The sequence below is a fragment of the Enhydra lutris genome, unplaced genomic scaffold (assembly GCF_002288905.1).
Source record: "Enhydra lutris kenyoni isolate GAN:26980312 unplaced genomic scaffold, ASM228890v2 scaffoldscaffold14, whole genome shotgun sequence".
NCBI classification, from domain to species: Eukaryota; Metazoa; Chordata; class Mammalia; order Carnivora; family Mustelidae; genus Enhydra; species Enhydra lutris.
The window spans coordinates 16,352,048-16,378,085 of NW_019154098.1; the positions used below are offsets into that span (position 1 = coordinate 16,352,048).

At 40.0% G+C, this 26,038-nt stretch overlaps 2 protein-coding genes across 4 annotated transcripts in view; one reads left to right on the plus strand and one right to left on the minus strand.

Annotated features, from left to right (window-relative positions):
* Nucleotides 1-12,513, plus strand: part of LOC111146714 (TatD DNase domain containing 1) — a 39,150-nt gene extending 26,637 nt beyond the window's left edge. The window contains exons 10-12 of one of the 3 annotated variants that reach the window (XM_022502384.1): nt 7,641-7,711; nt 9,112-9,238; nt 12,294-12,513. In XM_022502384.1, coding sequence (XP_022358092.1) covers nt 7,641-7,711; nt 9,112-9,238; nt 12,294-12,396 — 301 coding nt within the window. In that variant the 3' untranslated portion in view covers nt 12,397-12,513. Of the gene's footprint in view, nt 1-7,640; nt 7,712-9,111; nt 11,270-12,293 lie in introns of those variants that run through there. The other 2 variants (XM_022502382.1, XM_022502383.1) reach the window with 2 other exon arrangements.
* Nucleotides 12,514-13,085: 572 nt separating this feature from the next.
* Nucleotides 13,086-25,488, minus strand: LOC111146713 (ring finger protein 139). Its single transcript, XM_022502381.1, has 2 exons — nt 25,261-25,488; nt 13,086-15,143 (listed from the first exon to the last, which is right to left on the minus strand). The coding sequence occupies exons 1-2, from the start codon at nt 25,439-25,441 to the stop codon at nt 13,330-13,332; spliced, it is 1,995 nt and encodes a 664-aa protein (XP_022358089.1). The 5' UTR covers nt 25,442-25,488; the 3' UTR covers nt 13,086-13,329.
* Between the last annotated feature and the right edge of the window lie 550 nt (nt 25,489-26,038).

A 26,038-nucleotide genomic window follows, 5' to 3' on the forward strand; every position in this document is an offset into this window, starting at 1 on the left:
AGGTGCTGCTTCTTTATTTTAATGATTTAATCAGTAAACCACTATGGAAAGGAATACATGAATAATGGATTATAAAGTAGTTTTGAAAAACTTAGACACAGTCTCCCCACCATACTCTCCACTTGTAAGTCAGCTTTCCCAGAGACTTGTAAGTCAGCTTTCCCAGAGATGCCCACTTAGCTCTTCATCATCATATGTCTAAGTATTAGTGTGTGCGGTTCTCTCTTAATTCGTCTTCTCTGTTTCCGTTAAGGAGTACGAGCGTCTTCGTTCTTACATCCAGTACTTTCCTGCCGCCTGAATTCTTTCCTCCACAGGCTTCTCATTGTACTTAGTTCGGAATTTTGCGGCTGTATGCGCATCTAGTGTTTTCATTATTATGTCTGTGTAAATATTGTTGACTGCTGAACATAGGCTATGGTTTTCTTCAAAAGCTAAAGCCTTCTCACACGTTGCAGCAGCTCTGTGAAACGCCTTCCTGTTTCTCCACATGAGGAAAACTGTCTAGATAATCTGGCCTTAGATTATCTGCCCAGTTTCTGACCCTTCCATCTTCTCCGTTTCGGACCAGTGTCTGCTCTGCGACGGAACTCTTACTTTTTGATCCCGTGTATTCAGTTTTGTTTTGCTGGAACATGTTTCAGTTGAATTTACTTTGTTTTTGAAAGATTGCCTGGATAGTTAATGAAAGAAAAACAAAAACCCTTCTATTGGGTATTTTTCCTGGGCATAAAATTCTGGACTAGAAATAATTTTCTATTAAGTCCATGAGAATTTGGAGGACTCCATTTCTAGGCTTAATGTCAGTAAATCAGTGGCTGTCCTCATTTGTAGTCCTTACGGTGTAGGCCTACGATTTTCTCCCAGTGGAATATTTTAGTTCTTTACCTCTGGAATTATTAGACTTCACAAAGGTGTTCGATGGGTTTGTCAGTTCAGAGTTCGTGCGCTCTCTACTGGCCCATTCCAGCTAGAAGCTCATCTCTGTCCATTCTGGGAATTTTTTTTTTTTTCTCCTGTTCTTTCTTTGGACCTCCCCGGCTCATACTCTGATCTCAGTTTTTTCCCCTGTAATTTCTATCTCTGTTTCTCCCACTTTCAAAAATATTTTTCAACTTTTTAATAAAACTTCAGCTTCTGGTTCTAATATCTGAAAGCCCTTCCCTGTCATTATCTGGTTTGACAGGTGCAGATGCATCTTATCTCTCTAAAGATAGATTTCGTTATTTTTTGTTTGCCATATCATGTTTTTTTTTTTTTTCAAAGATTTTATTTATTTATTTGTCAGAGACAGAGGGAGAGAGAGTGAGCGAGCACAGGCAGACAGAGAGGCAGGCAGAGGCAGAGGGAGAAGCAGGCTCCCTGCCGAGCAAGGAGCCTGATGTGGGACTCGATCCCAGGACGCTGGGATCATGACCTGAGCCGAAGGCAGCTGCTTAACCAACTGAGCCACCCAGGTGTCCCGCCATATCATGCTTTTATTTCCTCTGAGTTCCTTTTTCTTTGTTTTAGTCCCTGTCATGACTTTCTTCAAATGTCAGGCAATTCTTATGCTCTGTATTTAAAAAGTTAAGACAGAAAGCTCTTTGGAATCTCTGTGGGGAGACAGTGCATCGCCCGGCAAGCCAGCCGACTGCACCAGGGATTCCTAAATGTCAGCCTGTCAGGCTCTTTCTGGGTTGCTTCAGTTTCTTCAGACTGGGATCCTCTGATCTCCGCTGGGAAGGGTCGGGATTCGTCAGTGTGCTGGTGTTCTGGGGCAGAATGAGGGTGGAGAGAGGAGCTCACCAAGCAGTCAGCTTTCGGTCTCTGTTTTCACCCCGTGCTTCCCCGCTGCATGCCTCTGTGCTGCGCTGTCTCTGATTTAGCTTCTCCAGAGACTGTACGCACAACCTCTCCCCGTTCTCTCTCTCAGGCCAGGGGTAGGGGGCAGAAGTAGTCATCTCTGCACCCGTCCCCTGGGAAGTAATCTGACACTTTTGTCTTTTCTGTTCCCCACCTTTTAAAACCCCGATCTTCTAGTTCTTAGAACTTCCTTGGGTCAGTTGGTTTGCTTGTGTCTCCGAAGTCACATGACACCCAAGTCACCTTAGCACAGAAACAGATCATTTATCATTTTACCATTTACTTTCTGCTGTATATTTTGTGACTAGGAATCAGAAATATCTCTTAGTTTCATTAAAAAAAAAATGGATTTTTTTCTTTCCTTCTTATTTTGAAATGATTTTTAAGAGCAAGACAGTAGGAGCGGCCAAGTGGTTCAGTCAGTCGAGCGCCTGACTCTTGATTTCGGCTCAGGTCATTTCAGGGTCATGGGATTGGGCCGCAAGTCAGGCTTCACACTCAGCATGGAGTCTGCTTGAGATCCTCTCTGTCCTTCTGCCCTGCTCATACTCTTGCTCTGTAAATAATCTTTTTTAAAGGAAGAGGGTAGAAGGCCTTTATTTCACCAACTTGATTTAGTACATTTGTCTTAAGAGATTTCTATATGACCTTGAATTTTTAAAGAATTGGCTTTAAGTTAATGATATGATTTTTTTCCTGTATTAATTCAGAATTAACATCAGTCATGTAATCAGTCAATATTTCTATTCTTATTCTGAAATTCAATTTATTGCAGTCTTAACCTGAGTCTCTTGAGTTATGGTAATTTAATCTATACTGCCTGTGACATAAAGTCTGTTTTCTAAGGGTTAAATTATATTTTCCTCCATGAAAATGGGAAAGTTTCAGATTTGACTATGTAATTATGTGGCTGCCTTCCTTTAAATGGAAAACCTTACTAAAGATATAATTGGCTTTGATTTAAAAATATTTCTTTATAGTATATATTTCTGTATTTAGATCAGTTTTTATAAGCATGGAGTATATGTAGAAACAGCTAAGTCAGACATGATTTCTTTTCAAGAGATTGAAAATATACAAGTAATTTGATAACTGGAAGTTTTAAATTTAATACCCATATCAAGCATATCAATATATTTTTGAAAATACTCCTATTGGTCAATTGATAACGCTAGCTGAAAATAAGAGTTTTGTTTGTTTCTAGAGAACGGTAATAAAAAGGCTGGTATTTATGGCAAGTTAGACACACGTTTCCCTTTCACTCCTTCTAAAATCATTCTAAAGTAAAATCCTGTGTATTCAAAGTGAAAAACATAAAGAAATAAAGCTGGAGTTTCTGGAAGAGACCAGTTGGACTAAAGGGCCCCAGAGGAGGTGAGAGCAAATTTGGCACACAGAATCACAGAGAGGACTTTGGGTTTAGAATTAGTGACAAATAGGATTAAGTTAGGGTAATTCAAGACCTCATAGAGAAAGCTGTCACTCCCTGTGTTCATTGCCATGCACAGAGTACAGGTGCAGCAAGCATTTCTACTCAAAGGGAAATCTCTTTTCTTAAGAAAACTGAACAAACCAAATTGTGAGAGCCAAGAAACTTGGCTTGGAAACTCTAATGTTGATCCCAGAGGAAAGAATTTGGAGGAGCAGAAGCCTCACAGTTATCTCCCTCCCTTCTCACTCTTAAATGAAATCGCAGATCTGTGTGTCAAGTCCCAGCCTGTCCCACAAGGAGCTTCCAGTAAGATTCCCCACTCAGAGAACTGGCAGTAAAAAAAAGTCCTCTGTTTTCACAAAAGCAGAGGGAACACAACACTGGCCACTCAAGCCTCCTTAAATATAACTGATAATTAAGGAGCACCAGATAAATGAAGTGAACCAACAGAAAGAAAAAGACCAAGATAAATAGAAAAATTAGCAAAAGAAAAAGACCAAGATAAATAGAAAAATTAGCACCAGAGGAAACAATTTAGGGAAAAGAACTTTAAAAGAGACTTGATATACTAAAGGCTGAGATGTTACATCCATAAAATATGAACAATATTACAAGAATATTACAAGAAAAAGATCGTAAGAGTTCCTTAATGATTAAAAATAAATGTCTATGTTTATAAAACAATACCACCATTGGAGGAAGTGAGGGAATCAACACATTCAACAGGAAGATACATATTTTTCCCCTCTACCACCTACCATTGGGCACCTAATAGTAGACACAGCAATTTTTATACAAATATTCTAGTGAATAAAGGGCCAACAATTCTGTCAACATTCTGCAACTCCTGGTAAATGAAGAGGTCTAAGCGCTGGGCATCCATGGCTGCCTCCTGTCACAAAAATACAGCCAGATACTGTGTGCCTCTCTAAGTAGAAAAAGGAGAAAAAAAATCCCACCTGAATCTGGTCAAGACTCTAGATGGTAATGTAGATATCCTGTAAGAAATACAGAAGGCAAAATTTCCTTCAGGTTGACATGACCAGGAGCATGGTGGAGGAGGAGGATCCCACCATACATACACCCAGGCAATGTCTGTATGTAATGCAGTTCTTTCCAAGAATGACCTGATCTGCGGAACAGTTCTTCCATACTGTGAAGAAAAAGCCACACTGAGAAGGGTGAGGAGGAGCAGAGACAAGGTAGGGAACCAAATATGTGGTATGTCAACTCACAACTAGGAAGGGACAGCACAGGTGTAGAGGTCCTCCCTGAGGAGAAGGGAATCAAGCCCCACATCAGGTGCCTCCTCGCTTCCTGACTGCCCTGGGGGTCTGCACCAGGAAGACAGGTCCTCATCACATTTGGCTTGGATAACCAGCAGGACTCTACTCCAGCAGAGCCAGGGCACTATTAGAAACTGAGATTCTACTCATAAGGGCCAGCACACTAGTCTCACTCACTCCAGGATCCAGCAGAGAGACAGCAGTTTAAAAAATATCTGGGTTGTACAGGAAGGAGATTTATTGGCTCATTTTAGGGTGGCTGCTGGAGGGGCAGGGATCTACAGAAAAATCTCTTGGGACTGGGAGTGCTAGCAGGTGCCATCTGATGCTGACTGGCCTGATGCTGACAAGAGCCAATTCCGACGCTCCCGACTATCTTGATAGCGCTGTTCACCCTGCCTTGCATTCTCTGTCAGACCCACTCCACCCAACCTGCCAGGTGAGGCAGGTCCCCTTCCAGAGTGGCTCTTGCCCAGCAACACCCAGTGGTCACCTTGTTTGGGACTAGTGAACCCACAAAGCAACTACTGCCCCCACCCAGCATGCCTGTAGTGACTTCAGGAGGATTGGATTAAATACTCCAATCAAAATTGTGGGATGACAATCTATAAGGAAACAAAACAGAAAAAAACTAATATATGCTGCCTATGAGAGAATCACTTCAGGCCTAAAGACACACGCAGACTGAAGGTATGAGGAAAATGATAGTCTGTGTGAACAGAAGCGGCAGCAGCAGCAACAAAAGCTGCAGTAGCAATGCTTAAATGATACAGTCTGTTTTAAAGTATGCTGTAACAAAAGACAAGGGCATTGCGTAATGATAAAGGGATCCAACAAGGAGATATAATAATTATAGATATCTGCACTCAAGATAGCATCTAAATATACAGAGTTCATTAACAGACATAAAGGGACAGACTGATAGTAGTACAGTTATTACTAGACACCTAGATCAGTGGAACAGAATATAGAGCCCAGATACATATCCAGATGAACACAGATGAAATCAAGACTGGGAAACTCTTCAGGGCAAACAACTGGGTTTCTCCAACAATATTTTAAAGAAAAAAGAGATTTAGGGGTGCCTGAGTAGCTCAGTGGGTTAAGCCTCTGCCTTCGGCTCAGGTCATGATCTCAGGGTCCTGGGATTGAGCCCTGCATCGGGCTCTCTGCTCGGCGGGGAGCCTGCTTCCCCCTCTCTCTCTGCCTGCCTCTCTGCCTGCTTGTGATCTCTCCATCAAATAAATAAAATCTTAAAAAAAAAAAAAAAGGAAAAAGATATTCAGGAAAACTTAAGAGGTTGAGATTTAGAACACTGACCAGTTGCAGTATGTGGCCCTCATTTGGATCCTCAGCCACACAAACTTAAAGAATGTAGGACAGGGGCGCCTGGGTGGCTCAGTGGGTTAAAGCCTCTGCTTTCGGCTCAGGTCATGATCCCAGGGTCCTGGGATCGAGCCCCACATCAGGCTCTCTGCTCAGCAGGGAGCCTGCTTTCCTTCCTCTCTCTCTGCCTGCCTCTCTGCCTACTTGTGATCTCTGTCTGTCAAATAAATTAAAAAAATAAAAGAATGTAGGACACTGAGACAATTTGAATATTGGATAGATGATAAAATAGGGTTTTCTTAGACATGCTTAATAGTATTGTGGTTACATTAAAAGGAAACTTCATGCTTAGAGATACATGCATGCTGAAATATTTTCTGAAATAAATGCTAGAATGTTGAAACTATACATTTTGAATTTCCTTCAAGATAATACAGGAAAGGTTTGGGATGAGTTGATGGGATAGTATCAGCCAGGAATTTATAATAGATCGGGGCTGAGTAATGAATACATGGGGGTTCTGTATTCTAGTTTTACATATATTTTAATGTCTCATAATAAAAACTTAAATATATGCTAAAATTTAAAACATAAGGACAATATTAATTATCATCACATTATATAGCAAACCATCCTAAAACTCACTGGCATATTATAGTAAGCATTTTTTCATACTTCTGGGTCTTAGGATCAGCTGAGGGTTGACTGACTGATAGGAAGATCTCTTGGCCACAGTCACATACTGAATTCAGATCTGAGCTGGGTTTTCATTCTGGGTGCCCAGGTGGAGGAGGTAATGGCTAGTTAGTGCATGCTGCTTTCAGATCACAGAAGTGCCATCAAAATTTTAAAGTGAGTTTTCAAGCCTCTAACTCTGTCATCCAGTCAAAGCAAGTCTTGAGGCCATGACCAGATTCAACCTCCTCCTTCCTCTATGAAACCATGGCAACGGTGCAGATACATTTCTATGAAAGGAAAGTGAAGAACTAGGACCAATAATCTAGTCTGTCTCAAGCTCTGAAATTGAAAGTTAAGGAAATCAAAGTTAATTTCCCAAGAAAGGGTAAAAGAAACAGGGCCTTAGCAGATCAGTTCAGGAGTTGTAAAACTGATGAATACAAGTCCCAGAATGAGATGAGAAAACAAAAGGAGAAAATTCCTTTTCCCATAATTTTTTCCCAGAGTTGGGGGGAGGGGTCTAAATTGGAGGGGTTTTAATTCCCCTAAGTGAATGAAAAAAGTCTCACATAAGTTTCAGAATGTCAAGAGTAATGGAAGATCCTGTTTCCATATGTGGGGAGAAGGACATCTCCTAACGAGTTTTTTATTTTCATGCCTTGTTAAATACTCTTAGTTCTGTGACTGTGATTTTCATCATTTGTGAGGATTCTTTTGCTGATTAGTGAAACATTAACTTTGATTCCTTCCTAGCAGTAGTTGCAAAACTGGCCATACCTTCCAACTCCACATTTGAGCCTGAGTTATGCAAATTACCCAGGGAAGCAAATGAGTTTTTACACAGGCTGACTCAGAAAGTTAATGGACAGTCAGCTGATAAACACAAAAATTTGCTCCTATTAAAGGCAGTGTGTGGTTGGAATAGATCTTAATCTAGATCCTGTAAGGATGGAAATGTGTATATTGCCATTGTAGCCAACCAGAGTTTTGTTTGTGGACTTTAGGTTTTATAATGTTTTAGATAAGTTTGTAATTTGAAAAAAACTTGACTAAATACATGACTTTCTTTTAAGCTCACTGAAAACCGAGGCTAATTTGGAAGTTCTGAAGTCAATACCTACTGAAAAATTAATGATTGAAACTGGTAAGTTTATGCTTTTAGAACTTTTTCATATCAAACCATATCAAAACAGAGCTAGACAAAAGTTAAATATTTTAAAAGTTAATTCATAGCCTCAACGACTGTACTTTACAGAAAACCTTTGGGGTTTTTCATCAATTGATAGAAAAGTATTTTTGCAACCAAGATTTTCAATTTTAGAAGTTTGATTAAGCCTAAGCACTTAAAAAAGCAATATTAAATATGTAACTAAGGAGGTTGTAATTATGTGTATTTTATTAAACAAGTAGTCTTAATGAAGTACCCCACTTGGGGTTTCACAAACTTCGGAATTTTTTTTATAGCATTGTCTTTGTAATGGCGTAATTTTACAGTACTTCCACATAAAGTACAAGAATTTAAATCAAACTGGTTTAGTCAAGGAATTTTAGAAATCTGTTCCCTCTTAATAAAAGTTAGAAGCTAAACATTTTACCTAATTCAAGGCTTTACTTACATATATGGGCTTTTTTAGTAAAGTCAAGCCTAACCATCAGGTTTATTTCCTTGGAGAGTCATGAAAATGAAATGATCTTATTGAAAGTACAGTGCTTATAAAATGTGTGAATTCTTATTCTTTATTAAAGAGGTAAGTGAATAATCCCAGGATTTTTTTTTTTTTAAGATTTTATTTAGTTGAGAGAGCGAACACAAGCAGGGAGGAGGGTCAGAGGGAGAAGCAGACTCCCTTAGCTGAGCAGGGAGCCTGATGTGGGGCTGGATCCCAAGACTGCAGGACCATGACCTGGGCTGAAGGCAAATGCTTAACCAACTGAGCCACCCAGGTGCCCCAGTCCCAGTATTTAAAGCCACTCTTTCACATTCAGTAGAGGCAAATAGAGGCCTAACCTAAATGTTTCTAGGTTAAAATTTGTATTTCTTCTGGCTTTCTTTTTTTAAAGTATGCCATACACCAACAGTAATATTAGCAGAAAAATATATTATGAAAGTGAGTCTTAAAAAGCTTTAAAAATTTTTTAAAGGCATTTAAAAATTTGTACAGTTCAAGATTTAATCTTGTGCTTAGAATTGTTTTTGCTTTTTACCATTTTTAAGCTGAATCATGACTTAAACATTTTAGAATTTACATATTTGTTTGATAATGTTTATTAAGAGACCAGTGATTTCAAAGATAAACCTCGTTAAGACACTTTTTTTTTTTTTAAAGATTTTATTTATTTATTTGGCAGGCAGAGATCACAAGTAGGCAGAGAAGCAGGCAGAGAGAGAGAAGGGGGGTAAGCAGGCTCCCACTGAGCAGAGAGCCCGATGCGATGCGGGCTCGATCCCAGGACCCTGAGATCATGACCTGAGCCGAAAGCAGAGGCTTAACCCCTGAGCCACCCAGGTGCCTCTCGTTAAGACACTTCTTTGCTTAACTCTAGACGCACCTTGGTGTGGAGTGAAAAGTACACATGCTGGATCAAAATACATAAAAACTTCATTTCCTACCAAAAAGAAGTGGGAAAATGGGCACTGCTTAAAAGACAGGAATGAACCCTGCCATATAATGTAAGTATTTGGTTTTCACGGGTCTTCAGAATATTCAAGTCAACCACCAAATGCCATTTACAAAATGAACTCAAGGGACTGAGGTAAAGTCGGTGACGTCCGAATGAAGTTAAGATCAAAAGCCACTGATTTACTGCAGCGATGTGGAAGGCTCCGCACTGGATTGCTCTGCCGAGGCTCCTCTCTCCCCATCCTCTGCACCTCTCAGTTCATTACGAGTGGTTTTGCTACAGGAGTGAAAACTTTGTGATCTTGGTCATTTGTCATTTTTTAGGAAAGGGGAAGGATTCTCCCACAGCTTCCTTATGGTTATACAAATGCACTCTCAGCAGGAGACCTTTTTGTATATTTTAAACAATTTGACAACCTGAAAAAACTTTATTAACACATATATTGAAGTCTCTCAACAAGGAGGTCAGGTTATAGAAAGATTTCCTTTTTCTAACCCAAAAGGGGGGGGCAAGCAGCAATTCAGCATCATGTTTTGAATTATAACATATATAGTGCGCGGAGAGGGGCTGTTGCTGAGCTGTAGAGCTTGTAACTTACAGGGTGAGTTCTTGCCATGGTCACGCACGCATCATCCAGTTTCTGTTCGCATAAGCAGATCATTTAAATCGCTATTCTATCAGTCTCTTGTGGTTTACTACTTCAGGCAATTGAACAGTTACTTTCAGATTATAATAATTCCTTCCATATGCATTTTTTTAGTAGGTTTTAACCGAAAAGAGTATTAGGTAAGTCAGCTCTAAAATTCAGCAGGCAGAGAACTGAAGATTTATTCTATAAAAATAATACTGGAAAGATAGTCCTTTATATTAACATGCCAGTGTTGGCAAAGATTTTAAAGCTGAATGTTTTAAAACCCATAGGCTGAGGAATTTATTTAAGTTCTGATTAGTAAAGAATCACTTGTACCTTTTATGAGATGTAGGTAGTTGCAAATTCGGTCAGAAGACAGAAGACAATTATTACTGAATCATACTTTATAGAGATTTAATAGGACACTAGAGACAAGAAACTGGTATTTTTCTAGTAGCCACTCAGAGGAAGTATTTGCCAACAGTGTATCCAAGTCAGTTTTCTCTACTGCCTTAATGTTAAGGACAATACAGCTCTTGACTCTAGTGACATTGGCAAAACAAAATTCTAAGGGTCTTCCAGTGCACACTGGTGAGATCCAAGAAAGCTCGAGTCTCATCTGCAGTCATGACTACAGCTGAGGCGGTGGGAGCTCGGGAAAGCCAGACTGACTGACCGTTTTTAAATCTCATTTCAGAACACGCATGCCTCTAGTCTAATGCTAATTACCAATTCCTACTTACAAAGTCATCTTCATCAAGCCCATCTATTAACAATTTTATGTTTTAATTATTTTTATAGAGATCTTTCCTCCCTTTTTAAGTTCCTTAAAATACAGTGTGGAGGTCCCGCATGTCAGGAAAGGTCCAGGTTAGTTACTGAGGCTGCCTGGAAGAATCAGGACATTCCCTGCCCTGCATCCATCCACCAGATGACTCAGTTCCTTCTGCCAGGGATCTCTGCCCTCCTGGAGCAAATGAGCAGAAAGTATAATCCAAGAGGCTCGTGGCGTTACAGAAGTATGAACGTATGACGAGGACCCTAGGACGGCAGCTGCCTGCCTTAAGGAGAAATAGCTTAACTAAGGTGACACTTCACCTGGTCATCGGGTACAAATGGGCCTTGTGCCAGACTAAGACAGACACCCTGAGCAAAGGCAGACTGGCAGAAGGGCTTGCTGCTCTGGGGGAAACAATGAGTTTAGTGTGGCGGAAAGTAGGATGCATGGGTGAGTGTAAGCGTAGGAAGGCAGGGTGAGGCCAGACTGGTGCGGGCTTCTTGTATGCCAGCCTTAGTAGTGCACATTTCATCAGGACCCAACAAAGGATTTTAAGCAGGGAAGGGGCAGTTCTTTTTCTTTTTTTTAAGCTGTAACGTATCAGCATAGAAAAAGGACTGAAAGGGAGATGGGTGGCAGGAATCATACGGATTTCACACAGTATTATGCAGGTAAGTTCCAGCTGAATAGTTAAGAGAATTCTGTAGTTTACTAAGAGAACTGGGCCTTTAGTGTCCATTTAAATGCTAATGTATTTGCTTTAGCACATTTTGACTCAGATAAAAATTTAGTCTATATTAATAAGTGTGGCTGTTGCATTACAATTATATAATTAAAAGATTCCAGTTAATCCCTAATTCCTTTATGTGTTCATTTTTAAGAAACTGATACCAGGGAGAAAAATCTTAACGAATACTTAAATGTTCACTTTGGACTTCAGATCTTTCTAATTCATGTATAAAAACCTATCTATAGTATTGCTAGAGAACAGTACTACTGATTATTCGAGGAACAGAAAATGAAAGATCTGACATCTGGGTTAGTCTCGCTCTTGCAGGGAGTAAGTACAGGAAGAGAAAGCATCTCTCCTCCCCCCACCCCAATAACCATACACTGTTCTAAATAAATAACTTCTCACTTTGCTGTCATTGTGCTGATCATGCTGCAGCAAATTCCTGCTGCTTCTGGAACTAAATCTCTTAGCAGTAGCTTTCAGACTTTGCCGTACCCGCAATACCGCAGACCGTATGACTCAGCACCCATGTACATATATAAACCCCCAACAGAAATGAAACAGTACTTCCCTTACTAAGTGCAACGTACTTTTCCTTTTCTTACAATTTTCTGAAAGCTCATCATGACCCATTAATGAATCCATAATGACCCACAGTTTAAAAGAACTCTCTTCACTGGGTTAGTTCCGTTAGTTGTGGTTGACATAATAGGGGCTGGTTTTCAAATTTATTTGAACCTGGACCTTGGTTCTAGTTATATGCAAGGCTGCCCCAGAAATTTGTCTCAAATTATTTTAAATATAACAGTTAAACTTTTCTGTTCATAGTGCCAAAAACCTTGTACCTGTAAAACTTACTATGTTAAAAGTGCTAGAACAGTGGTTTCCTTTATGTGGAAACGCATACCTTTAAAACTGAGCATATACTTGGAAATTAACCATTTTGTTTTGTTTTCTTTTAGTCAAATACTGGAGATAATGTCAGCAGTAAGAGAGCAGGATCCATTGGAATTAGCCAATACACTATATAACAACACCATTAAATTATTTTTTCCTGACATGTAATTGGTATGTTCTTTCCATTTCCCATCATGTATGTAAAATTTCATGGTAAAACTTACTGAAAGATTGAATAAAGGAAGTCTCTGGAAGTTGTCTGAAGAGGTACTCCATATTACTACATACTGTCCTCCCCTCATTTTTATTCATCAAGTCAGATCAGAATTTTAGTATCCGTTAAGGTCTTAGTTCACAACAATGAAAACTCCCAAATATTTCATTTTGTAATCTTTTCAAAAGTCTGAAAGGACAATTTTATGTCAACGCTGTAAACAGAACGGCCAACAAATATACTGGTTTTATTTACATCAAAATTAAACAGTTAGCACATTCTGGTTTTTATACCAAAGTTTAGTTGATAAAAGCCTGTTTCTCAACTCTTACACAGTCTCTGAATCATGACTTTTGAACCCAGCTCAACCACTACATTCAAATTTCAAAAAAGCCTCTCTTTTGGAAGCCTGTTTTCCCTTTCGTTTTAAAATACTCTACATACAGCTTTTATCCTCTGGTCCAAATTATTTCCTTGGCTTAATGTGATTTCCTCTAACCTGCATTTTCATTTTCCCACCCATTTTAAAGAAAAACTACGGTCCAGAGTTACTTTTATATGCTTTCATTGAGGAATCTTTGGCACAGTTGACGCACTGTATTATTACATCTATTAAAAAGCTATTTGTTCAAATTTTGTCATAAAAACGTGAAAACATTTTATTCTATGTACAATAATGTACACAAATTTAAATAGGTCACCAAAGAGACCAGAAGTAATTAAAGAGGTATATTTACAGTAGCACATCACAGTAAACGGAAAACCATTCACAGATTGAACATGGATACTGTTTTTGTGCTTGGTTACACACTGAAGTGAAGCGTATTACTCCATTTTGGATGAACTGAATTTTAAACAAATAACCTCAATGATTAGTAAATGCTATTTTAATCAGTATCATCATTAAGTTCTTCAGCTGCTGGGCCCGTGTGCTGAATCACTCCATTTCTTTCTCTTTGAGCATCATCATCACAGTCTGTACTGTCCTCTTCGTTCAATTCCCTGTCAGATTCGGCAGCAGCTTCTCTTACAGCTTCCTCTGGATTTTCGTTGGGTGCAATAAATCCGTTGTTGTTAGAGATATTTGAATTATCCTTAATATCATCTTCGATGTACACTTTCTGATGGCACATTGGACAGGTATCTTGGATGTACAGCCATTTCCGAAGGCAAAGTGCGTGGAAATAATGATTACACGGTGTGATGCGAGCAGATGTTGTGAACTCATGATAGCAGATCGCACACACATCGTCTATCTCTTGTAAGCGGCTCCCTTTTATTTCAGGAAGTGAATTAATTTTCTTAACAGCAGTCCTGCGATTCATGAATGTCTTCCAGCCATTTTTTGCTTGTAAGTAGATGTTAAAATATGCATGTAGACACATCATACAAGCCCGAATTTTACTTCCTGACTCAAACATCATAGTGTAAGCCCCATTTCCAAACATTACTACTCCAAATATAAATTCAATAATATTGCCTGTTGAACGAACATAGTAGACATAATCATCAAGCTTTTCCCAAAGGACATTATAGTAGCCATCAATCATGAATAATGTATACACAGTGAGAGAAACGATTACTTTTAAGCAGAGTTCCACGCAAAAGGCCGTCACTGCGAACAACCATGTATTTAGTGCATAGTGATGCCAAAGAACGTAACTGAGTAAAACAGGAAGAATAAACAGGCAAGCAGAGACAAAGAGCACAGGAAAATGTCTACGGAAAGAGGACACATGAGAGGCACTGAGAGACATTAATACAGGGTCTGTCATTCCGTGGATGAAATGCAGGACTGCAGTCAATAAAAGGCACATGTTTCTACTTAAGCGAATAAGTCTCTCTTCTGGTCTCAGCCCACTTAAACCAGTCTGAAGAGCCAAAATAAAAAAGAGAACAGGCGCTACAAAGCCAAGCCGCCGGTCATCTTCTTCAGTTGATCCAATAAAGGCCAATATTCCAAGGCCCAAGTAATGGGCTATTGAGGAAATTACAGCACTCATGCCCAGTACAGTTAGTGTAGAATCACATCCACTAATTATAAGATTGCAAATGAGGTCCCAGAAATCATCCCAAGAAATAAAGAAGGAATCCGTTTCATTTGCCATCCTTAAAATGTACATCAACACTGTAGCCTGAGCTGTAATTCTTGTTAGCCAAAAGACTCTCAGGATATCTGGGAAACGAATCCTCTTCCACGTGTCCTCCATTAATAACTGTAATCCGTAAATTCGATACATGTGCCTCACTAAAAGATAAACATACCGTGTAGAATAATAAAACCACTTAAGTTTCACTGCCAAGACGAGCACTGTGTTTAATGTGAGAATCAAAGAAGAAGTAAAAACTAAAGTCTCTCGGATGTGTAATGGCAGCTCTGTGATTAAGCCTATTACAGGAACCAAGAGATCCAAAATAATTAACTGTGAGTAGATGGAATGAATCTGTAGTAGTGTGATGTATCCAATCCCTAAGGTCAGCTGTAGAACGATGAGTGCCATCCACAGCGAGGGCCCTTTTCGAGGAAGCAGCTCAATTCCGAAAGCTGATGTGTTGTAGGCACCATAGAAGTCAATGTGCAAAGAAGCATAATAATTTACCAACACTGAAGTTGCAGCTAAGAGAAAGGCTGAACTATACATGTAAAACTTGAAAAGTGATCGTTGTGACAAGATCAGAACAATACTGGATACAAATATACCTAAAAAAAAAAGGAAAGAAAGGTCATTTGAGTGCAACTTTTTTAAAGATTTTATTTGTGAGAGCACGCGTGCAAGCACAAGCGGGGGAAAGGGCGGAGGGAGAAAGAGAAGTGGACTCCCCGTTGGGCAGGAAGCCTTATGCAGGGCTCAATCCCAGGACTCCAAGATCATGACCTGAGCCAAAGGCAGACCCTTAACTGACTGAGCCACCCAGGTGCCCCTTGAATGCAACATTTTAAAGAATGTTTTTGTACTAACAGTTACCCCCTTTCCCTTAATTAGGAAATACAATATTTTCAAAGTTATGAACATTAAGTCTCAAGGCAATTTAGGCTTAAAGGCCAAGAAAGGTTTTGTAAAGTCAGAGTTCAAAAGAACAGATCATACTATTTTTAAAAATCTTATTCCTTATCTTTTAAGTTCCAAATTCAAGTAGTACTATATATCCAGAAACCAAATTACTAAATTATCTCCAAGATTAGTTAGTGATATCTACATTTAAACAAGTTTTTAAATCTTGAAAGAACATGTCCTTTATAATTTCATAAGTACTAAGAATATTTAAACCAACTCCATTACTTTAAAAAACATCAAAAATAAGCAAAATGCAAATATTTGTTCCTAATCTTAGACTTCTTTTTCTTAAAAATGTTCTTTAGGAAATCAAGTTTAACTTTTATACTTACACCTTATGCCTTCTTTTTCTCAAATAGTGAACTCCTGCTGGCATTAATATTTCCTGCTCCTTAAAATCTGCGCATTCTTCCATGGATCCAAATTCAGGGATTTTTTTTCCCCCTCTATATACTTTCCTACAGATTTCAGAAACATCATCCAAGTTCTTTTTCCTGTACACTACTGTATCTCTTACTACAAATAGTCAACCCTTTTCACTGTTCTTCAAATTACAAAAAGTCACATTCAGAAAACCAAAAACATGTTTTAAAAAATGAAGTACCCCCCTACTCCGTAAGTTACCGAATACAGTGTGATGTGCATTCAGCATCATCTTTCTTTGTGCTCAAAGTTTGTGTAATCACAGTGAACACTATCACCCAAGGCTTCAATATGGAAAGGATATCCAAATATTCACCTGGTTCCACTTCTACGTTATAACCGCAACACGCAAGATTTCTAAAACCTGACTTCAAATAACTCTTGAGATTTCCAACTGCAGGTAAAGGTACCATAATTCTCTTAATGGTACCTCTAGCCCCGCACCCTAAAACTTTGACAGTTATTTGCCAATTCTGCTAACACCTGTTACCTCCCTCTTCTCGGTGACACGAACCAGTTAGCTAGACTCTAAAAACTCCTGTACAGATCTATCCACAATCCCATCTATATACAAACTGCTTTTCCTCATTTCTTTGCTCAAAAGCAGTAGCCCCTGAAATTACTATCAACAAAAATCTACATTCCTTGTCCAAACACTCAAGGCTCCCATGTGGTATTCCTCCCAACACACACACCACCACTCCAGACTTTCTCCAACACACCCCCACGCCTTTCTCTGCCATAGCCACAGCTATGTTTACATTCCTCTCTTTGCTTGGTATGGTGAGCTTCCCAACTCCCGGACTGTTTAAATCCTACCCATCCAATAGACCAGTTTTCTCTGATAGTTACTGATCTTTGAAATTACCAACAGAACTCAGTGAAATGCCCAATACTCATACACTACCTTGTGCTGTAGTTTAGTTATCTGAGGAGGTCATCGACCCTGTTATATAATGTACCCTTGTGACAGCAAGCAAGGATCCTACCTTGCACATTATGAATCCCAAAATATTCTGCAGAAAAATTTTCATTGTTTATTGAAATAACAATGGAGAAATGTTAACGTAGAATCCTGGATTATATTTTCAAAGGCAAGCACAAAATACAGCACATATGGAAAATGAAACCTATGAAAACCCAAGGCAAAGCTGTGAAACCAGAGCTTGGAGTACAGCAGTGTCAAACCCCAAATGAAAACATCACCTCTCCGCCGTACTTCAGCACGTGATCGAAAAAAGACACTGCATATAACGGTGGAGGCATTTTACAATCTATTGCATAGAAAAACAAGGGTTAGTTCTTCCAACTGATGGCTTTGCCCCTGAACTTAAAATTTATCCTGTGCCAACCTGTCAGGTCATTCATGAAAAGAAGAACAAAAGGACACAACCACCGGAAAGACACGTGCGTCTCTGCATAAGAACCACCTGATTCCTGGAGCAAATGGGCCACGAACAATCTCCCAAGGAGCTGGCAGCTCGGAATGGGCCTTTCAATAGAACATAACGGTCTTCGGAAGTTCAGAAACCGTTTTCACATAAGGTAACAGGAAATGGGATTAACTCAGCCACTATACGTAATCTTGCTTTCTCTACATAGAAAAACAAAAGTATTTTTCCTGAAACAAAACTTAATCTCCTAAAACAAGTCAAAACAAAACCCAGATAACTGCAGTTCTATTTTATGCCACTTATAAGAAGAAAATCAAACAGGGACTGTAAAGTATTTTTCTCAACTGTTCACAAAGGGGTAATCTTTACCTGTGAATATGAACTCTGCTATAATTTATAAACCAGCCCTTTTTATTCTAATAGCTTTTTTCCTTGAGCTATTGAATGATTTGATTTTTAGAAGTATTTTTATACTTTTTTTTTTGCTTCATGCAAATATATCAAAGGGAAAAAAGGGGAGGGGATGAAGGACAATGTAGTGAGACTATAGTCCGATGTATCCTAGCAAGTAACAATAAGATATCACTCTTTCTGGGGCGCCTGGGTGGCTCAGATGGTTAAGTGTCTGCCTTCAGCTCAGGTCATGGTCTCCAGGTCCTGGAACTGAGCCCCATGTAGGGCTCCCAGGTCAGCAAGGAGTCTGCTTCTGTGCCTCCCCCTGCTCATGCTCTCTTTGAGATGAATAAATGAATAAAAATAATAATAAAAAAATGAATTAAAAAAAAAGAAGATACCACTCTTCTCTTCGTTAAAATTATACCCCAAGACATAATAATGATGAAACATTTCAAGAACAGTATAAAATTATTTTAATTCCTACCCAAAAGTTGCATGTATGTAAGTTTCTTATTACATTTTTCTTGTATACTCATGTTCCTCTGTGTGGCCAACTTACCAAGTAACGAGTCTCTCCAGTAACATTCCCCCTTACGGCCTTTAGGGAGCATTGTCAAGAGCATCAGTATGTTGCATTTTCACAACTTCAGATATAAAACTCTTTAGGAAGGAAATACTGAATACTTAGAGGCCTAAGAAAATCAAGCCCAGCGGTAGAGTTTCTCATTAGGATTTAAGAGTGATCTGAAGGAGCAATCAAAACTATATATAAATGCTACTTTATGGAAAAAAAACCACCATAGGACACTGGAAAATAGAAGTAACTGAAAGCACATTTCAGGGATCCAGTTCTCCACATCTCGTGATCAGAGTTTCACTGAAGTCTTCAGGGTAGGATCAGGCAAGGATCAGAATCAATTCAGGAGCTTTGAAGATACACAGAACTCAATTCATGGGAGAGTTCAGGACCTCTGCAATTTGACTACCAAAAATAAGCAAACAAAACAAACACTACCCTGGCACAGTGTACAACAAAGCATTTAACCCCTTTATGTGTAAAATACATTCGTACTTTCTTTAACCTTGTCTGGAAGCTTAGGACTAAACAGGAAATAAGACATAATATTTATAACTCTCCAGATATCTTTAAATACCTTTTAAACATGATCTAAAGAAAACTGCAGAAAAACATTTAAATGCCTAACAGAGTAAAGACAGAAAAGCACAGAAATATTATGATTACCTTAATCCAAAGGGAGCCCTCAGCAATGAAATGTAGACAAAGTAAATATCTTGAAATGTTAATCTACAGGTATACTTGATAAATATACCAGAGCATAAAGAAAATTTTTCTATCAAACTCTCATTTTGGGTTAAAAAGAGTATTCTCTTTTATCAGTAAGAAATCTTGGGTTTTTGCTCCTAAGATTCTTAACATGTTTTTATTAAAAAGAAATCTCAATATAATTTTTTAAAGTAAACCTTACAGGTATTAGAGGAAGAATAAACACAGTTTTGTATAAATATATATTCATAAACACATTATTTTTTGCTTTTTACCAAAGGGGATCGCATTGTAAAAGTGGAGTTTTCTTTACCTTTAAAAAACAAATGTGGGGCGCCTGGGTGGCTCAGTGGGTTAAGGCCTCTGCCTTCGGCTCGGGTCATGATCCCAGGGTCCTGGGATCGAGCCCCATGTCGGGCTCTCTGCTCCGTGGAGAGCCTGCTTCCTCCTCTCTCTCTGCCTGCCTCTCTGCCTACTTGTGATCTCTGTCAAATAAATAAATAAAATGTTTAAAAAAAATAAATAAAAAACAAATGCCTTCCTGGGACTAATAATACATTATATCTTAATAAAAAAATAAAAAATTATAAAAAAACAACAAAAAAAAGAACAAATGCATTTCTGATTACTTATCAAAGAGAGCATCTTCCAATTTATTGACCATGTTTCTTGCTCTGAATTGCCAATTTATCTTTTGTCCATTTATCTATGGAGTTGTTTTTCCTTCTTGACTCGTAGACACTTAAAAATATTCTGACTACAAATTTTTTGTTAGCTGTAATGTAAGGATCTTCTCCAGTATGTGGCTGGTCTTTTCATGTTTTTTATTTTTTAGGTTTTAATTTTAATATTGTTGGACTTATCAATCTTTATTTATAAATTTACTTTCAAATGTGTGTGTGTGTGTGTTTTAGAGAGGCAGAGGGGCAGTGGGAAGGGGAGAGAGAGACTGAAGCAGGCTCCACACCCAGCACTGAGCCCCATGCAGGGCACAATCTCAGAACCCTGAGATCATGACCTGAGCCAAAATCAAGAGTCAGAGGCTTACCTGACTGAGCTACCCAGGTGCCCTGACTTTTATGTGTTTTTTTAAGTTTACCTGTCAAGAGAGCGAGCAAGAGCGCATAAGCAGGGTGAAGGGCAGGCAGAGGGAGAGGCAGGCTCCCCGCTGAGCAAGAAGCCTGATGCAGGACTCCATCCCTGGACTCAGGGATCATGATCTGAGCCAAAGGCAGAAGCTTAACAGACTGAGCGAGCCATCCAGGCACCCCAACTTTCATGTATTTATAAAGAGTGTCTCTCTTACTCTAAGGTTAAAAAATACCCTCTATATTCTCCTATATTTTCTTCCAAAAATTTTAAAGTTATGCTCTTCACATTCAGATATTAAGTCACTTAGAATTGTTCACATGTTGGTGGTTAAGTATCCAGTATAATATTTTCCATTAACTAAATGACCATGACCTGAATAGTCTATATTTACCTCAAATTATATACTTCAGTCCTACCTCTGACACCCATCAAGTTTCTCTGTGTACATGGGTGCACTATTTCTGGGCTTTCCATTCTGTGCTATTGGCCTATTTGTCTGTCTCAGTGATTCTTAACAGAGATCAGAGTTTGCACCAACACCACCTCCCACCCCCACACCAAGCATTTGGCAATATCTAAGTATCCAGGGAATTTTTAGCAATCACAAAAGGGGGAAGAAGGGTGCTGACGGATCTGCAATCGGTAAAGACAAGGACACTGCTAAAAATCCTACAATTCAGAGAACAGCACCCCCGCCTCCCCAAGAATTACCCCGTCCAAAATGTCAATCGTATTGTTGAGAATTCCTAATCTATCCCTATCGTGTCAAAATTACTACTGCTTCAATATTTTTTCAGTTCAAAGGTTTTCTGGGTTCTTTCTACAGCACCCAAAATAACTCCCATTCTTTTCAAAAACTCATTATTGTGCGTCTAAATGTAATACAAAGAACAGGTTCCCTTTTAATCAATATTTTTTTAAGTTTTTATTTATTTATGACAGATCACAAATAGGCAGAGAGGCAGGCATAGAGAGAAGCAGGGGTGGGGGGGGAGCAGGCTCCCTGCTGAGCAGAGAGCCCAATGCGGGGCTCGATCCCAGGACCCTGAAATCATGACCTGAGCTGAAGGCAGAGGCTTAACCTACTGAGCCACGCAGGCGCCCCCCTTTTAATCAATATTAAGTTTTGTTATTACCAACAATGCTGCAATGAAAGTCCTTTCCCATAGTCTTTGAACAAGTACAGCTATGTCTCTAGATCAAATTCTGAGAAGAACTGAGTCAAAAGCTGTATGATGAATTCAGTGGCTAGAGCCAAATGCCTCTGCATAGGAGTGACTGTACACCAAAACTGTATGACTTTACTCATTTCCCTACAACTTGGACAAACTAGTTTTTATTTGAATGTTGAACTCTTCGCCAATCTGATAACTGAAATTTGTTCTGAGGCCGAGTTATTTTTCTTTTGCTTATTGACCATCTGCATTTCACTTATTGGGAACTGCTTATCCTGCACCCGTTTTTCTCCGGGAGTATAAATTTTTCTTAATGACAGTAAAGCTTTTACTCAATCCCATACAATGCGAACAGTGTCCTCAGTTTGTCATTTTTAAGTTAAAAAAAAATGTTTGTCATAAAAAAGTTTTTCATTTTTATTTATTAGAATTTATCAAATGTTCCCTTCTAATTTTGGGGTTTTCTTGTATGTTTAGAAAGGCCTTTCCACGTCAATGAATTATCATTACCTGAGTAATACTATTAAAACAAACTCCCATGCTTGTATTTTCTGCCTTGGATTTAGACTCGTTAATTCAGCAGTATGCTGCACTGGGTTGCATTTCATTTAGCATTTAACACCTCCTAAGAATAGCTTAATATTCTTAAATACTCTATATATTGTGATTTGATTTCATCTGGATCTCAAAAAATGAGATCCTTTATATTCTGATCTGCTGAAATTCTTACATTAGTTTGATACCAAAAGCACAGTGGTAGTACTTTTTTGTAGGGACAGGGGAGTAAATTCTTTAGAGATGAGATATAAAATTGGTAATGAGAACAGATTTCCATTATTACAATTTCATTTTAAAGAAAAAGATGAGACTGACAAGCTTTGAGATTTATATATAGTAACGCTGAGGTCTGCAACTATTTAAAACGACAACAACAACAACAACCGGGCACAGAACAATTAATTTCAACTATCCTTTATGGTATCTTTTACACACAAACCTGTCACTTTCAAGAACAACAAGAGCAGCCTCATTGAACGGACCTCAAACATTGAAGACATTTGTTTTTATTCAGGGTGAACTTTTAGCATCAAAACCAGTTTTTAAGAATTTTATCATTCTCGGGGCCCCTGAGTGGTGTAGCCTGTTAAAGTGTCTGACTCGTAGTTTCAGCTCAGGGCACGATCTCAGACGGCCGTGGAATCAAGCCCCGCGTTAGGCTCCACACTCAGTGGGGAGTCTACCTGGGGTCTCTCCCTCTCCCACTTGTGCTCTCTCTCTAAAATAAGTAAATAAATCTTAAAAAAAAAAAAAAAGAATTTTATCATTCTCACAAATGTGAATAATTAGCAAACTACACCGGTACCATGTAAGGGGCAGTCCAGGTAATAGATTTGGAAAATATTTTGTATTTCTCAAAGCACCAAAATTAGACTGAAGCCTTCAGAAGACCAAAATATCTGTACCAGTGTGGTTTTAATAGAAGTACAGAAATATTGTTTCTAAAGTTATCAAGCTTATTAAGAGCTAACACTTAGTAGCCTTACTAGGTCCCAGGTACTATTCTAAGAGCTTACATCCTAACTCAGTTATTATCCTTAACACCTTATGACAGACCATTATTGCCCATCTTTAAAAATATAAGAAAAGAGAGGTACAGAGCGGTTAAATAACTTGCTTGAGGTCACATTCTACTGTAATTGTCGCATACAAACTTCCATGATTTACTACAAAAAAAATAAAACAAATACCAAAATTACTGTTAAGTGTTCTTAAACTACAAATGATTTAATTAAGGAAAATACTCACTTTTCCTTAAAGCTCCTTAACCTACAGCTCAACTGAGAGCACCGCATTAAAACACCTGGTCACAAAGGGATTGTCAGAGGATAGGCAGTCACAGGTCAAAAGAACATCTGAGGCAGGGGCTACACTATTTGCCAATAATCCATGAATCCTCTCAAATACAGCTGTTTCTTTTCTTCTTTCTTTCCTTCTTTTTTTTGGAGGGGCCTCCATCATGACCTCCTCTCAAAAGAGAAGCAAGGAAAGTCATCCCCCCCATCCCCTCTATGTTATATTCGGTTACTTTCTAAAGCAGCACTTCGGTTATCCCAAAATTGGTAGTTCCCTACAAGTCTGTTAGCTTCTGCTGTCTCTCTAGCAAGCTCTCTCCCATCAGGGGAGTTGAGGAATAGAAATGATAATTTTTCTCCATACCAAGAGTTGGCATAGATTTTGCCTTCATTTATATATCATCAACAAATGTGGGCATAGCGGGGAAAGAGGGCTGGCAGTTCGTCAGGCTCAGCTAGAACCCCTAAGTAACTAAACTGAGATAAGGAACTGCCTGTTAATTTATGGTCATGATGAGTGGTTTCTAACTGGGAGAAATAAAATGCCTTCCCAACAGGTCCCCCTTATTAATTTTACTTTAACGTTATTTAACTAAAATCACTTTTCCCCATGACTACCAGAATTAAGCAAAATACGTTAAGTATGAAAGATGAAAACTAGTGAATGCTTTCTTTTTAAGCTGAGGTATAACTGACACATAACATAATAGTTTCAGATATAGAACATAATGACTCCATATTTGCATAGGCCGTGAAATCACACAGCTCCCTCAAATAATGAGAGCATCACACTTTTGCAGTGATAAGAAGGAATGACTGGGATTAAGTGGCTGGTGGGTAACTGAGAAGTCTTGTGCTAAAGAACATCACTTTCACATCTGTTAAAGACCTAGCATAGGATCACTACTATCTCATTCTGTATCTGGACAGCAGCTGTAAGGAGGAAAGTCAATCACCCTTGATGTCAGAAGATTTTTAAGCCTAGGCTCTGACAACCATTTAATTGCTGTATATCAAAAGCAAAACACACTAAACCTCTATGCCCCTCAGTTTCCTCATTTAAAAAATTAAGAATAACACAATCCACCTCTAAGTACACTGAAGTTTATGTTAGTGAAAATGCTTTACAAAAGTGAAGTACCAAACAAATGTAAAATGTTATTGCCAATAACAAAACTCAATTTTTGGGGCGGGGGGGGGGGGGGAGAAGGAATAAAGAAGCAACAGATGGCTCCTAATTCAGAAAGGCTTGGTAGGGATCTCATCATCTACCCTTCCTCAGCAACACTTCCAAGATCACAAGCCTATGAAAAACTAATCACAAGAATTACCTCATTAACAAAATTTGCCAAGTCAATTACTTTAAAAAAGTCTTTTATGCATAAATGCTTCTCACTCTGGTAATGCAAGTGAAGATTGGGAGTGAAACATAAGATATTTTTAACACTCCATTCATATACAACAAAGACGCTGATTTTCAGAAGACTCTTTAGGAAAAGTCTCATCACTTTCTTGCCACGTTTCTATAGCCATTTTCAATACCTCTCTATTCATGGAAAATTTTAGGAGTCGTTCCAAGTATCGCCTCCTTCATGAGCACTTTTAGTAATGGTTTCAAGGTCTGACATTCAAAACCCTGTCTCTTTTGGATGTCATTTACTGCAGACATTTCACGATCATGTGGACCTCGTGGATAGGGAACTGACAACATACGAGTACTCTGCATTTTGGAAAGGGGTAAACTGAGGCCCAGGCTTTGGCACTTCACGTCCAAGGTCACACGGCGAGATCGGGGTAAACAGTTGCTGTTTTTCTAAGGCTGTCGCGTAAGACGCGGCAAGCCAGCACTCATTCCCCAAGAGAAACAGCACCGCATGCTCACACACCCATGCTTTCTCCCCAGCCTCGGGTGCAGAAATGAACGGAAGGCTGACTCTTTTAAGGAGGACCGCTCCGCTGTCAACTCTGAGACAAGTGTCATCTCTTCCCCCTCCCAACCTGCAGAGACTCCCCTATAGGCGAAGAAACCAGTTCTCAAACACACATACACACAGAACCCACAGCCTGCGCGCGGTGCCCGCTCCCTGCAGCACGTTTCGACCCTCAAAGCCGTCCCGGGACGCAAGCTACCCCTTTCCCCTTACCAAGGAGCCGGAGGACGATCTGGAGCCCGATGCAGAACCGGCTTTGGCTGGAATCGTAGTAGGAGTTGAAGATGGCGTCGATGATGTAGAGGCAGGGCACCCGGAGCGCCACCTCGAGCGCCGCCCAGACCTGCTGATGGGCCATCCGCACCTGCTGCTGCGGGGGCCCCACCGCCGCCATGAGCCGCTGCCACACCGGGGCTGGGCGAGCAGGGCAGGGCCGCGCGGGGCAGGGCCCGGGACCGCGGCCAGGGGCGGGGGCTAAGGCGGGCGACTCCGCCCCCGCCCTCCCTCCTCTGCTCCCTCACGGCCCGCCCCGCCGCCCGCTCGCGTCTCTCGAGCTGGAGCAGGCGGCGGAGGCGGCGGCGGCTGAGGCAGCAGCGGCGACTCCCGGGAGGCCTCTGGGTGTCGGTGTTTCCGGTCCGCTAAGGTCTGGCTCCTCCTCCCTCCAACACCTCCCCCGCCCGCGGAGCCACCATCTTGACCTCGCCCGCCTGCCTCTGCCGTTGCAGCTGTTTGGAGGCCCGGAGGCTGCGCCCGCGGTCACGCGAGACCGCGGAGCCCGCGCCGCTGATTGCATCATAATCCGGCGCTTGGGGCGCTCCCTACAACGTCAACACGCACGGTGTAGCAATCGTCTCGCAGTGTTGCTATGGTTTCCGCCCACCTTCGCGGCTTTGGCGCCACCCTAGGCGCAGGCGCTCTCCGGTAGCCGCGCCCCCTTGACTGAGTGGCTTCGTCGCCGGAGGCGGTGTCAGCGTCGGCTGAGCGCGGGACT

Bases quoted from the DNA above. Each gene is read 5' to 3' on its own strand.
- LOC111146713 (XM_022502381.1), bottom strand. From the start codon at position 25,441: ATGGCGGCGGTGGGGCCCCCGCAGCAGCAGGTGCGGATGGCCCATCAG. The intron at 15,144-25,260 runs GTAAGGGGAAAG...TTTTTTTTTTAG, and splicing joins GATCGTCCTCCGGCTCCTTG to GTATATTTGTATCCAGTATT.